Source organism: Pogoniulus pusillus, chromosome 4, assembly GCF_015220805.1.
Source record: "Pogoniulus pusillus isolate bPogPus1 chromosome 4, bPogPus1.pri, whole genome shotgun sequence".
Lineage (NCBI taxonomy): Eukaryota > Metazoa > Chordata > Aves > Piciformes > Lybiidae > Pogoniulus > Pogoniulus pusillus.
Genome location: NC_087267.1, coordinates 48,262,358 through 48,277,052, shown reverse-complemented (window position 1 = coordinate 48,277,052; position 14,695 = coordinate 48,262,358). Strand labels below are relative to the sequence as shown.

Here is a 14,695-nt window from a genome sequence, read left to right as displayed (position 1 = left end):
ACTGGGCTCTGACACCTAGCTGGGCTCCGACACCTAGCTGGGCTCTGACACCTAACTGGGCTCTGACACCTAGCTGGGCTCTGACACCTAGCTGGGCTCTGACATCTAGCTGGGCTCCGACACCTAGCTGGGCTCCGACACCTAGCTGGGCTCTGACACCTAACTGGGCTCTGACACCTAGCTGGGCTCCGACACCTAGCTGGGCTCTGACACCTAACTGGGCTCTGACATCTAGCTGGGCTCTGACATCTAGCTGGGCTCCGACACCTAACTGGGCTCTGACACCTAGCTGGGCTCTGACACCTAACTGGGCTCCGACACCTAGCTGGGCTCTGACATCTAGCTGGGCTCCGACACCTAGCTGGGCTCTGACACCTAGCTGGGCTCTGACACCTAACTGGGCTCTGACACCTAGCTGGGCTCTGACATCTAGCTGGGCTCCGACACCTAGCTGGGCTCCGACACCTAGCTGGGCTCTGACACCTAACTGGGCTCCGACACCTAACTGGGCTCTGACACCTAGCTGGGCTCTGACACCTAACTGGGCTCTGACACCTAACTGGGCTCTGACATCTAGCTGGGCTCCGACACCTAGCTGGGCTCCGACACCTAGCTGGGCTCTGACATCTAGCTGGAATCCATTATAGCTGAGATCCGACATACTTGGGATCCATCCTAGCTGGGATCCATCCTAGCTGGGAGTAGCTGGCAACTGCTGTGCCAGCTGCAGGGCAGGAGCAGGTCCCGGGTGCTGCGCTGCTCTGCCCAGTGCGAGCGGCGGTTGCAGGGCGGGGGATGCGCTGTGCTTCTGACGCTGAGAGTGGCTGCGCCTGGCACTGAGGAGGAGCCTTTCGCTGCTCTGCTTTAACGCTGATCTGAGAAAACAGAGCAGCTGTGCTCCCCTGCACCCCTGCGTGAGTGTGCAGCTTCTGCCCGAGTCTAGAGATGTTCGTCGGGGCTTCCTAGCAGGACAGAAGGACAAATCACTGCTGTGCTCTTCCAGGCTGAGTTTGTGAGAGGGTCCTGTTTGGCTGGGTCTGAAGGTGGCACTGTTGCCTTTCAGGAGCGTGGTAGCCGAGCCCCAGCTGTGCAGGGGGGTTGTGATAAGAATCATACCTCGTTAGGTTTATCTTTCTTTGCCATGTGAACGCTGAGGAAGAGGGAGAGCCTGCTAAAGCAGGGTGATAAGACTGCGGTGCTCAGGTACTGGGTTGATTCTTTAGCAGAGCATAAATGCTGACAGGTGCCATAGTAGTTACAGTAGTTTGCTTCTCATTTTGTGTCCTTCTGTCTGTCTCAAGTAAGAAAGAGGAATGTGGTGGGAAATTTGTCTGGGCAAGGTGTTTGCCCGAGGGAGGTTACAGGAGTGCACTGCAGTGGTGCTTTCCCTGGTGAAGTGGGTCTCTGCCTCGCAAGGGGACCCTCACACACCAGGCTGAGAGGACATGCTACGTGCTGAAGTACATTCCCAGCTCTGCAAAAGCACTGGGCCAGTCTTCCCTCACCTCAGTTCCCCCAAGTGCAATATGGAGATGATAAAACATGCACACTACTGTCTTAATTAATACTGGTGTGAAAAAGTCTTAATGGATTCCTCTATGTAAATGTACTGTGAGATTAATGGATGGGAGCTGCAAAGTCAACTGCCTGCAGCAGAGCTGGAAACTGGGAAGACAAGCCAAAACCTCAGCTGACATTCGCTGGAGGGGCCGAGGTTCGGGGCAGCATGCTCTGAGGGTGAAATTAGGACTGCAGGTGATTAGGCCAGCAGGCATTCTGCTGCTCTCATCACAACGTCAGTTCTTCTTGTTGTTAGTAATCACAGCGTTAAGTGTTCCCATTAAAGTGCTAGGAAGTGTTCGAGGTAATTAAGACAGGATCCTAGTCTGAGGCAGTTCACAAAGTGAGTGCTCCTGTAAGCAAGGGAAGGCTTTATGTGAAGTGGGGAAAGACAATGGGCAGAGACAATGGGCAAACCACCAAGGTTAATGGTGGTCAGAAAGCATAATTGGTCACAGAAGAGAATCATAGAATCCAGCAGGTTGGCAGAGCCCTCCAAGCTCACCCAGCCCAACCTAGCACCCAAACCGTGGCACTCAGTGCCCCAGCCAGGCTTGGCTGCAACACCTCCAGGCACAGCCACTCCACCACCTCCCTGGGCAGCCCATTCCAGTGCCAATCACTCTCTCTGACAACAACTTCCTAACAACATCCAGCCTAGACCTGCCCTGGCACAGCTTCAGCCTCTGTCCCCTTCTTCTGTTGCTGGCTGCCTGGCAGCAGAGCCCAACCCCACCTGGCTACAGCCTCCCTGCAGGCAGCTGCAGGCAGCAATGAGCTCTGCCCTGAGCCTCCTCTGCTGCAGGCTGCACCCCCCCAGCTCCCTCAGCCTCTCCTCACAGGGCTCTGCTCCAGGCCCCTCACAGCTTTGTCGCCCTCCTGTGGACACCTTCCAGTACTGCAACATCTCTGCAATGGAGGAGCCCAGAACTGGACACAGCACTCCAGGGGTGGCCTGAGCAGTGCTGAGCACAGGGGCACAAGAACCTCCCTTGTCCTGCTGCCCACACTGCTCCTGAGCCAGCCCAGGATGCCATTGGCTCTGCTGCCCACCTGGGCACTGCTGCCTCAGCTTCAGCTCCTCTCTCCCAGCACCCCCAGGGCCCTTTTTTCCTGCCTGCTCTCAGCCACTCTGGCCCCAGCCCCAAGTGCTGCTTGGAGTTGTTGTGGCCAAAGTGCAGAACCTGCCCTTGGCCTTGTTCAGTCTCATGCCCTTGGCCTCTTCCCACCCATCCAGCCTGGCCAGGTCCCTCTGCAGGGCTCTGCTGCCCTCCAACAGATCTTAATGCACCCAAGTACACTATTGGCTTTCTTGGCCACCAGGGCACTTTTCTGTCCCTTGGATAACTTATTATCAACCAGAAGAAGATGTTAGGGAAGCTGAGAAATGTGTAGGATTGAATGGAAAGTGGTTGGTCTGGCTGAGTGATGATTTGTTGATGGAGAATCAGCTGCTGAGGTCATAGGAAGAGAGAACGTTTTGTAGGGTCAGGCTGTGAGGAAGGGGAAGCAAGGAGTTAGAAACAGAGGAAAGAACTGTAAATGGAATACTGCAGTAAAAAAAACAATAGTCTCTGGCAAAGAAATAATAGTCTCTAGCAGAGGAAATGTAGTAGGGGAAGAAAGAGGCAATAACAGCATCCGAAACTGAGGTATAAAATACAAACCTAGCTGTGCTGACCTGCTGAACATATCTTCCAATGGAAGAGAAGGGAAAGAGAAGGGGCAGCAGGCAGCCTGCTGGAGTGACAGTGTGTACAGCTGATGCAAGCTGGAGAAAACAGGGAGAGTGTAAAAAGTCTCCTCCGACATTTCTACTGCCCTGTGTTGAAAAGAGTCTTATCACAGAATCAAGCAGGTTGGAAGAGACCTCCAAGCTCATCCAGTCCAGCCTATCACCCAGTCCCATCCAACCAGGAGCTGAGAACCTCCTGTTTCTCCTGGTTCTAAGCGAGCTGTGGGCTCCCTGTTCCCCTGCTGGTTACCCACCAAGGCGGCACTGAATCTGAAGGGTGCTGCTGGCTGCTGTGCACCACTCATGAGCACGGCTGGGAGGGGAACAGAAGTGCAGAGCTCTCTGGGTCGTTGGTTTGGTTTTTTAAGCTTGTATGGACTTCTCAGTGCATTCCTTCTTTAACCAGCTGTCAGTGAGAAATGAAGAATGCATTTTCAACCTGCAGAAAGATGCCCTATCAATGCCTAAGGCATTATCAGATACTATAACCCCCCCCAGCTCCGCATTCATTGCCTTAGCTGCCTCTGATACCATCTTGCAGTGCAGTCTGTCAAATTCAGGAGGACTTTACAATTCTGAGATACAGCTGAAAGTAGCTTGGTTAGGCTGAAAGCTTCCATACTGCACTTGGGACCAGTCTTGTTCAACACCTTTGTGGGTGCCATGGAGAGAGCATGGGGTGCACCCTCAGCAAGGTTGCTGCCCACACCAAGCTGTGTGCTGCAGCAGCCAGGCTGGAGGGCAGGGATCCAGCCAGAGGCACCTGGGCAGGCTGCAGAGGTGGGCACAGGCCAACCTCATGACGTTCAACAAGACCAAGGGCCAGGTCCTGCAGCTGGGTGGAGGCAATGCCAAGCACCAATCCAGGCTGGGCAGTGCCAGGCTGGAGAGCAGCCCTGAGGAGAGGCCCTTGGGGGTGCTGCTGGAGGAGAAGCTGAGCAGGAGCCAGCAGTGTGCACTTGCAGCCCAGAAAGCCAAGCAGAGCCTGGGCTGCAGCAGCAGCAGTGTGGCCAGCAGGGCCAGGGAGGGGATTCTGCCCCTCTGCTGTGCTCTGCTGAGACCCCAGCTGGAGTCCTGCATCCAGCTCTGGAGCCCCTGGGACAAGAGGGCTGTGGAGATGCTGGAGAGTGTCCAGAGCAGGGCCAGGAGGATGCTGAGAGGCTGCAGCAGCTCTGCTGTGAGCCCAGCCTGAAAGAGTTGGGGCTGTGCAGGCTGCAGCAGAGGAGGCTCCCAGGTGACCTTCTTGTGGCCTGCCAGGGTCTGAAGGGGGCTACAAAAAGCTGGGGAGGGACTTTTGAGGCTGTGAGGGAGTGGCAGGAGTGGGGGGAATGGAGCAAAGGTGGAGGTGGGGAGAGTGAGGCTGGAGGTGAGGAGGAAGTTGCTGAGCAGGAGAGTGGTGAGAGGCTGGAATGGGTTGCCCAGGGAGGTGGTTGAGGCCCCATGGCTGGAGGTGTTTGAGGCCAGGCTGGCTGAGGCTGTGTGCAGCCTGCTCTAGGGTAGGGTGTGCCTGGGCATGGCAGGGGGTTGGCACTGGCTGCTCCTTGGGGCCCCTTCCAGCCCTGACTGAGTCTCTGGTTCTGTGCTACTAAGCATATGTCCTTGCCTGTTAGGCAGGGTGGTGATGTTCTCATCAAAAACATCCAGAGCTAATACAAGTACAAAATTCCATGAGGGTGGTTCTGATGCTTGACTACACATACCATAGGATCAGAGAATGGACTGACTTGGAAGACACCTCCAGAGGTCATCCAGTCAGGGGCAGCCTCGACTAAATCAGGTTGCCCAGAAGCCTGCCAAGCCTCACCTTGGATATCTCCAGGAATGGGGCTACAAGCACCACCCTGGGCAACTCATTCCAGTGTTCCACCACCCTCATGGTAAAGAACATGCTCCTAACATAGAATCAATCTTAGAATGGTTTAAATTGGAAGGGAGCTCAAAGCTCAGCCAGTTCCAAACCCCTGCCATAGGCAGGGACACCTCCCACTAGAACAGGTCACTCAAGGCCTCATCCAAGCTGGCCTTGAACACCTCCAGGCAGGTTGTGGAGCACAGAATCAGCCAGTGTGCTGCAAGGGTAGCAGTTGTGTGTCTCATAAGTAGAGTGGCTGTTCCCAGAGGGCCAGAGTCTTTTCACAGTCCACCACTCACATCTTTGTGTAGTCTGATGTTCAATTCACAGCAATTGGGTTGCAAAAGTCTTGGTTCTGAGCTCTGTCCCTGAACCCACTCTGCAGTGCTAGGCAAGTACCTTCACATTTCTCTCTGCTGCTCTTATCCTCTTTTGCTCTAGCCCGTTTCCCTTTGGGCCAGAGGCTGCTTGGCTCTTAGCAAGCATTTGCTAGCCTGTTGAGCAGAGTGAGATGCCTGGGCTGATCTGGGGCTCCTGGCAGGGCTGTGATGCTGAAAGCAGCAGTTCAGCTACAGTTGCTTTCCTCTGGGGAAGTGGAGACCAGGTGTAGGCAGAGTCAGGGCTGTTCACACCACACAACTCTCCCCCCTTGCAGATACTCTAACTAGAAAGCAAGCAATGGCAGCTACTTTGGCCGTGCCTGCAGTGCCATTGGCATGAGATGCCAGTGGTGTCTGGGCAAACAAAAGCAGTGCTGTCCAGGCTGTCATGGGGAGCACATGGAGCAGGTGTTTCCTCAGCCCCTTGCAGCCTTGGGTTAAAGCAGGGGACAGTCCCTGCCAGCCTCTGTGTTCCAGCTTCATCTGAGCTTGCTCCTTTCAGCAGGGAGTCCCTCAGCAAAGAGTGTTTGGTGAGATTTTCACCGTGCCAGGCTGCCCAGCAGAAAGGAGCAGCTCTGCCTTAGAGACAAGGCTGCCCAGAAGCCTTTTGGTAAACAGCATCCTAGATGTATTGCCTGAACATGCCCTCCTGGGATGCTGATGACTCTGCTGTTCAGTAGGCAAATCTCTCCGCACCCTCCCTCCCCTCCAGAAAAGAATGTCAGGCTGGGGAGATCTTGCAAACAAGCAGGAGGTGCATTCTCATTTTGCATCTGAGAAATGCTGAAGGAGCTTTTCTGCTGAGAAGGAGCCTTGTGCTCGAGAGGAAGCCCCTGCCTCATGCCAGCCTTGTGCTCCAGGCCCCTCCCCAGCCTTGCTGCCCTTCTCTCAACACCTCAACATCTCTCTGCAATGGAGGAGCCCAGAACTGGACACAGCACTCCAGAGGTGGCCTGAGCAGTGCTGAGCACAGGGGCAGAAGAACCTCCCTTGTCCTGCTGCCCACACTGCTCCTGAGCCAGCCCAGGATGCCATTGGCTCTGCTGCCCACCTGGGCACTGCTGCCTCAGCTTCAGAATGAAGCTCCATATTCACTGCCTAGCACAAGATACAAGCAGAGAGTTACAATATAGACAGAAATAGACAAGTTAAAGGTAAGAGAGAAACACAACAGCACTGCCAGCAAACAGAGTCCCCAGGAGGGGCTCCCAACCACCCTTCCACCTTCTTCCCATGCTATACTTTACCCCAGACTTTGCCTTACATTCAAGGTGAGTTTGGAGGGTCAGCCAGGGGGGTTAGAAAGCAGAAGGATTAGACAGACAGCAAGTTAGAGAGCAGTGCACACAGCCCCAGAGCCCAGAGACAGACTCTGTTATCTGTGTTTGTGTTCTCATTCTTATCCATCTCAGCAAGCCTGTGAGTGCAGCAGACATCACCACTGGTTCCTTCTCACAGCCTAGCATCTAATTCTTCTCACCCAAATATCCCAGCTAGGCTCAGACTGGCACAAACACACTGCAAAAGCACTCAGGCAGAGCACCTTCAGTTAGAGTTTCATAAAGCCAGCAGGCAAATAAACCACTCTGCAACTCTGGCCCCAGGTTTGGGACCTACAGTGTGAATTGTGAAGCCTGCCAACTTGGGCAAGAAATGGGCTGCCTCAGGAAGCAGCAAGGGGGCTGCTGGTTCCAGAGCTTGCAGTCTTCAATCAGTGGGCTGAGATCTTGCATAAATAAGCAAATAAAGGCAGATTTGGAATCCACTGTTCTGAGAAACAGGCTGTAGCAGTTCCTCTGGGAGAGTGTTCCTGGAGAATAAGTCATGTGAGGGGTGACTGAAGGAGCTGGGGCTGTTTAGTTTGACAAAGAGGAGGCTGAGGAGAGGCCTCATGGCTCTCTACAGCTACCTGGAAGGTCCTTGTGGAGAGGTTGCTGCTGGTCTCTTCTCACAGGTAGTGACACAACAAGAGGGAACAGCCTCAAGCTGCAACAGTGTAGGTTTAGACTGGGCATTAGGAAGGAAGATTTTTCTTCTCCATCAAGAGTGGTCAGGCACTGGAAGGAGCTGCCCAGGGAGGTGGTTGAGTCACCACCCCTGGATGTGTTCAAAGGTCATTTGGATGTGGTGCTTGGGGATGTGGTTTAGGGTGCACCTTGTAGAGAAGGGTTCTAGGTTGGACTTGGTGATCCTGAAGGGCTTTGCCAACCTGGATGTTGCTGTGTGGTTGTCTGGCTGTATGAATTCAACCTTCTGAAGTGCTTTGCCCCTGTTTGGAACAGCCAGACTCCTGCTCTTCTGAGCATCCCCCAAAGGGAGATATTTGTGTGGCTGGTGCAGATGCTTCTACTGCCACTCCCCAACTTGTGTGTTGGAAACAAGCATCTCTTTCCTGCAGCAGCACTTACATGTCCTATAGAAATGGACAGAGAATAATCATGGAATCAAGCAGGTTGGCAGAGAGGTCCAAACTCACCCAGCCCAACCCAGCACCCAGCCCTGGCCAATCACCCAGACCATGGCACTAAGTGCCTCAGCCAGGCTTGGCTGCAACACCTCCCTTGGAATGGGCTGCCCAGGGAGGTGCTGGAGTCACCATTGCTGGAGGTGTTGCAGCCAAGCCTGGCTGTGGCACTGAGTGCCATGGTCTGGGTGACTGGACAGGGCTGGGTGCTGGGCTGGGCTGGATGAGCTTGGAGCTCTCTGCCAGCCTGCCTGGTTCCATGATGTACCATGATGGGCACTAAACCCCTCGTAAATCAGACAGGGAGAATGCAGTATCAGGAGGCTGATAAAGGTGATTCTGCACCTTTGGGGCATTCAGCCTTGAAGTTGTTCCACCTGGTTTTGTAATGCATGGGATTCTTCTACTCCATAAAGCATGTCACATCCTCAAAGGTGACCCTTCTCAACAGGAAGGGTCAAGAAATTATGGTGGAAACTGTTTTTCAATGAGGCTGCTTCCAGTGTAATTATTGCATTTTAGGCATGAGTGGTTTTGCAGCACTGTCAATGTGAAAACTCATTGCCAGGTTTGGCTGGAAGGCAAAGCAGGGATCTAAGAGCACTTCAGGGTTGCCAAACCAAGATAACAGCACATCTCTCTGACGTTATTTGGGCTCCTTAATAAAGATTAGAGTAAACTAGCCAAACCTCAGGAAAATCAAAGGTTGCTTTTAATGCTTTCAGAATGCCAAGGCTCCATGTGATCCAAGGGGACAGATAAGAGCTTTGAACATATTTGCTGTTTGTTTCTGGCCAAAACATGCCATGAGGCCTCCTTATTGCCTCTTGGCTGCATTGCAGCAATCAAAGCTTTCTAGAGAAGCCTAAGTGTTAATGAAACTGAACTTCACGGAGCAGTCGGAGGACAGTGCTCATAATGAACTGAATCCTGACTGCCTGACCTGTTGATGAGGCAGAAAGGGCCTTTGTCATCCTGAAATGCAATTACAATCATAGAATCAGGGCTGGAAGGGACCACAAGGACCATCTAGTTCCAACCCCCCTGCCATGCCCACAGACACCTCACACTGGATCAGGTTGCCCAGAGCCACATCCAGTTGGGCCTTAAACACCTCCAGGGATGAGGCTTCCACCACTTCCCTGGGCAAACCCGCTCCAGGGTCTCACCACCCTCATGCTGAAGAGCTTCCATCCAGCCTGAATCTACCCATTTCCAGCTTTGTTCCATTCCCCCCAGTCCTATCACTACCTGACATCCCAAAAAAGTCCTTCCCCAGCTTCCTTGCATCCCCCTTAAGATACTGAAAGGTCACAAGAAGCCCACCTGGGAGCCTTCTCCTCTCTGGACTGAGCAGCCCCAACTCCCTTGTCTGTCTCCTTGAAGGAGAGCAGCTCCAGCCCTCTGAGCATCCTCCTGGCCCTTCTCTGGACACATTTTATTAAGGGATGCTGCTTGTGGTCCCTTCCGGCCCTGACTGATTCTCTGATTCTGTGATTCTAAGTGCTGCAGGTTTTGTGATTAGCAGTGAGGGGAAAAAAAACAAATCAAACAAAACCCAAACCCAAACCACAGAAACTCTTCTACAGAAGTGTTTTTTTACAAGGAGTTTTGCAAGTGCCTCTGCAGCAGTCTGGGCAGAAAGCTCAGCACTGAGGTCTGGATTTCAGAAGGCAGAATGTTACTGCATGGTGAGGCAAGGACTTGTCATCCAGCATGGGTTCATGTGGCAACAAACCAGCAGAGTCTCCTAAGTTCAAAATGGAGCTCCTTAGTGCATCTGCTGCCTGATGCAAAACTAAGGCAGGAACCAAACACAGAGGTGAGCTGCCTGAGGGCCTCACATTTCAAAGCAGAGAAATGTAATGAGTGGTAGAGGCCAGCCAAGGAGTACCTCTGGCATCTGACTGCAGTAATAGCAACTCTGCTGAAAGGCTGAGGAAGATTAACAATATTACCCTTGCTCTCTTATCCACCACATCTTTGATAAGCAGAGCCTCAGTAATGCCGTGACAGTGGCTCTGAGGGTTTTTGGTTGCTGTCACTTGCCATTGGAATGGGCTGCCCAGGGAGGTGGTGGAGTCATCGTCCCTGGAGGTGTTGAAGCCAAGCCTGGATGGGGCACTTTGTGCCATGGTCTGGTTGATTGGCCCAGGGCTGGGGCTTAGGTTGGGCTGGCTGAGCTTGGAGCTCTCTGCCAACCTGCTTGATTCTATGATGGTATGATTGTGTGATTCTGTGATGGTATGGTTGTATGATTGTGTGATTCTATGATTATTCTCACCTGGAAATGAGTATTATGTATTGTTTGGGTGAATATTATTCAGTCTGCAGGTGAGGAGGAAGTTGCTGAGCAGGAGAGTGGTGAGAGGCTGGAATGGGTTGCCCAGGGAGGTGGTTGAGGCCCCATGGCTGGAGGTGTTTGAGGCCAGGCTGGCTGAGGCTGTGTGCAGCCTGCTCTAGGGTAGGGTGTGCCTGGGCATGGCAGGGGGTTGGCACTGGCTGCTCCTTGGGGTCCCTTCCAGCCCTGACTGATTCTGTGAATGTCTTCACTACAGATGGTTGCATACTTTAGACAGAACTGAAATATGAACCATGAAAGAAGACAAAGCAGGGCAATAGAGAACCAATTACAGAGGTTTAAAGGTCCTAGGCTATGGTCAGACTGTCACTGCAGCAACAACTGTGACATCCAAAAGCTTACTGCCTCTCAAGCCAAGGCTGTTTGCTTACACAGATCAGCAGATGGGAAGGACTGGCACAGATCCTGTTTACAATTAGGGCAAAGTGTGCAAGAAAAAGAAGTCTTAACATTGCTTCCTGAAAGGAGGTCAGCAACCCTTGAAGATGCCCAAGGAGATTTGGGATGTGTAATAACATCTCTGCTCAGTTAACAAAAAGGCAAAACCAAACAGAGGTGAGCCAATGGAAAGTGTTCTACTTGGCCTGTGACAGAGAAGGTTTTGTTTAGGCTGTCTGTGTTTGGGTCACAGATCATGAACTGGAGAGTGTGAACAGCAGCACACATCAGACTGAAGTGGGGAACAGGACTTGCCTGCATAGATGTGCCTGTAGGCAAGACAAGGCAGGTGCCTGAGATTGCCTAGCACATGGGATTCAGCAGCAGTGTGCATCTTGTTCATTTCTTGTCAGCCATTTGCCCTCTTTCAATGGAGACAGGAAAGTTCCTCTCTTTCTTCCCTTGCTCTTTGTGTCTGTCTGCAGAATGCTAACTTGGCTGAAGTCTTACACTGTTGGAAAAGTGAACTTGCATGGACAGACTCACCTCATTTACCAACTCTAGAGTGTGTAGCTGTGGTCTCAGAAAGGATTTGATAGCCCAACCTAGCACCCAGCCCTGCCCAATCAACCAGACCATGGCACTAAGTGCCCCAGCCAGGCTTGGCTTCAACACCTCCAGGCACAGCCACTCCACCACCTCCCTGGGCAGCCCATTCTAATGTCAATCACTCTCTCTGGCAAGAGCTTCCTCCTAACCTCCAGTCCCTGACCACTCTCTCTGTGAAAAACTTTTTCCTAACATCCAATCTAAAGGTGCTCAGCCTCAGCTTGAGGCCATTCCCCCTTGTTCTGTCTCCAGCTCCCAGCGGCAGCCTCTTCACAACGCCCCTTCAGGTTGCTGTAGACAACCATGAGTGTAGCCCACCCAAACCCACCTGCCTGTCCTGTTAACCTCAGCAACCTGTTTGTCCCTGCACAGGGGTGGTCCGACAGGTGAGGCCCATCGTGGGACCCTTCCATGCCATCCTGAAGCTGGAGATGAACTACGTCATGGGTGGAGTGGTGTCGCATCGCAACATCGTCAACGTCCACATCTTCGTCTCGGAGTACTGGTTCTGAGAGAGGCAGAGAGCATTTGCAGTGCCAGGCAAGCAGCTCCCACCAAAAACAGTAGCACGAGCTATTATGCCATGTATCTGTTTGTAAAACCCAATAGTGTTCTTTTCTCTTGTTTTGTTTCTTTCATGTGTGGGTTAGAGTTGGAGGCAAATAAAAGCTCTTGCCTTGGTTAGGCACAGGATGGAGCAGGCAAAGTGAGCCCCATGTAGCTGTCTGTATAAATATGTAGTGTGCAGAAGTGGAACTCAAATCTTTCCCCCATGTTTAAGCAGATCTTAACCATTGCTCCTTGGCCAGGTAGCCAGAGTGACTGAGGCTGTGGAACAAAAGCCCTGTCAAGAGTTCATTGGGATGAATACAGAATCACAGAATGGTTTAGGTTGGAAAGGACCTCAAAGCTCAGCCAGTTCCAACCCCCTGTGCCATAGGCAGGGACACCTTCCACTGGAAAAGGTCACTCAAGACATCCAGCCTGGCCTTGAACACCTCCCTGGGCAACCTGTGCCAGTGTCTCACCACCCTCACTGCAAACAACCCTTTCCTAACATCTAGTTTGAAGCTCCCCTCTGCCAGTTCAAACCCATTACCCCTCATCCTGTCATGACAAGACCTTGTCAATAGTCCTCTCCAGCCTTCCTGGAGCCCCCTTCAGATCCTGCAAGGCCACTCCAAGCTCTCCTCCAAGCCTTCTCTTCTCCAGGCTGCAGAGCCCCAACTCTTGTAGCCTGTCCTCATAGCAGAGCTGCTGCAGCCCTCTCAGCATCTTTGTCACCCTGCTCTGGATGGGCTGCAACAGTTCCATGTCCTGCTTGCGTTGGGGGCTCTATGTTTGGATGGAAGGCATTTGGTCACCATTGAGTAATCTCACCCTGTAGGCATCAGACAGTCAGAAGGTGCTGAGCATTCCCTGCAGGGCCCCAGTGGATACCTCTGAGCAGGCACCTGGGTTCCTAAGCGTTTCTGAAAGGTTCAGCCTAGGTATTTGCAAAGCAGCATTCAGCTACAGCTAACAGAGGAAGTGCAAAAGGAATCAGGACTGGTAAGAGGCTAACAAGTTACTGCACATCATGAAAGAGGAACTTGGGGCTTGGCTTTTGGTGGCTTGGGTTTGGTTGTTGGGTTTTTTTTGGTACTTATTATTTGATTGTAAGTTTATGTTTGATTGTAATTAAATACCTCTCACTGAAACCAACCTGTTACAAGGATAAAGCATCCTGCTAAATTCCAATCTCCTCTGTCCTCAGAAGCACAGAGAGAACTCAAGGCTTGTACCTCTCCTGTCTGTAGAGCAAAGCTCCTGCCATTTGAAAACTGGTAGCAGAAGGAGCACGTTGAGCTGTACACTCCTGTGCACCAAACCAAGGCATGTGCAAGAACACAGTGAAACTCTCACAAATAAATGAACGTTTAATGTGTTCTGGTTTGGGTTTTCTTCCCCCTTTATTGCAGAACAGAAAATGAACAGCTTCATGTTCAGCTCTGTGTGCTTGCTTTAAGGTAGGAGGAAATAAAGTCACAGAATCATAGAATCAGTCAGGTCTGGAAGGGACCACAAGGAGCAGCCAGTTCCAACCCCCCTGCCATGCCCAGGGACACCCTACCCTAGAGCAGGCTGCACACAGCCTCAGCCAGCCTGGCCTCAAACACCTCCAGCCATGGGGCCTCAACCACCTCCCTGGGCAACCCATTCCAGCCTCTCACCACTCTCCTGCTCAACAACTTCCTCCTCACCTCCAGCTTCACTCTCCCCACCTCCAGCTTTGCTCCATTCCCCCCAGGCCTGGCACTCTCTGACAGCCTAAAAAGTCCCTCCCCAGCTTTTTTGGAGCCCACTTCAGATCCTGGAAGGCCACAAGAAGGTCCCCTGGGAGCCTCCTCTGCTGCAGCCTGCACAGCCCCAACTCTTTCAGGCTGTGCTCACAGCAGAGCTGCTGCAGCCTCTGAGCATCCTCCTGGCCCTGCTCTGGACACTCTCCAGCATCTCCACATACCTCTTGTCCCAGGGGCTCCAGAGCTGGATTCAATCAGGTGGGAACTGCTCAGAAGTATGAGACAGTTTCTGCTTACCAGAGAAGTTGTCTGATCTATGTCCCATTAGCAGATGAAATCTGTGTGTAGGTACACTCCACTCAAACCAGCCTGCCTTTTCAGGGCTCATCAATGGCACCAGGCTTTTACCCCTTCCTTTTGCACAAAAGCCCCTGAGTATCAAGGCAGTCTTTCTGCTGAGCTGAGTGGTCTTTGGAAACAAACAAATATTGTCCTTACAAACAACAGACCACAGCAGCTTCACTGTGTACGTGGAGGAGCCTCTGTTCCGTTCTCTGTGGCAGGGAAGCTTCTCTGCCTGCAGCAGTCCTGGTCCTTAAATGACGATTTTATGATGCCACATCCTCACAAACACAGCCTGACTCAAGGGAATCCTCTGCATGGGTCTTGGTCTCCCTCCACTGGCACAACTTGAGGGCATTTCCTCTCATGCTAAATGACCTGACACTGTCTTACTGGAGGCTTGATGAGTGCAGGAAGACAAAAATCCCTTGGCATGAATCATAGAATCCAGCAGGTTGGCAGAGCCCTCCAAGCTCACCCAGCCCAACCTAGCACCCAGCCCTGCCCAAGCACCCAGACCATGGCACTCAGTGCCTCAGCCAGGCTTGGCTTCAACTCCTCCAGGCACAGCCACTCCACCACCTCCCTGGGCAGCCCATTCCAATGCCAATCACTCTCTCTGACAACAACTTCCTCCTCACATCCAGCCTAGACCTGCCCTGGCACAGCTTCAGCCTGGGTCCCCTTCTTCTGTTGCTGCTTGCCTGGCAGCAGAGCCCAACCCCACCTGG

At 52.6% G+C, this 14,695-nt stretch overlaps 1 protein-coding gene across 4 annotated transcripts in view; it reads left to right on the top strand.

Annotated features, from left to right (window-relative positions):
* The window catches only part of FBLN1 (fibulin 1), a 58,024-nt gene extending 44,756 nt beyond the window's left edge, over positions 1-13,268 (top strand). For all 4 annotated transcript variants that reach the window (XM_064142829.1, XM_064142828.1, XM_064142832.1 and 1 more), the window contains one exon: positions 11,713-13,268. In XM_064142829.1, coding sequence (XP_063998899.1) covers positions 11,713-11,852 — 140 coding nt within the window. In that variant the 3' untranslated portion in view covers positions 11,853-13,268. The remainder of the gene's footprint in view (positions 1-11,712) is intronic.
* Positions 13,269-14,695: the final 1,427 nt, after the last annotated feature.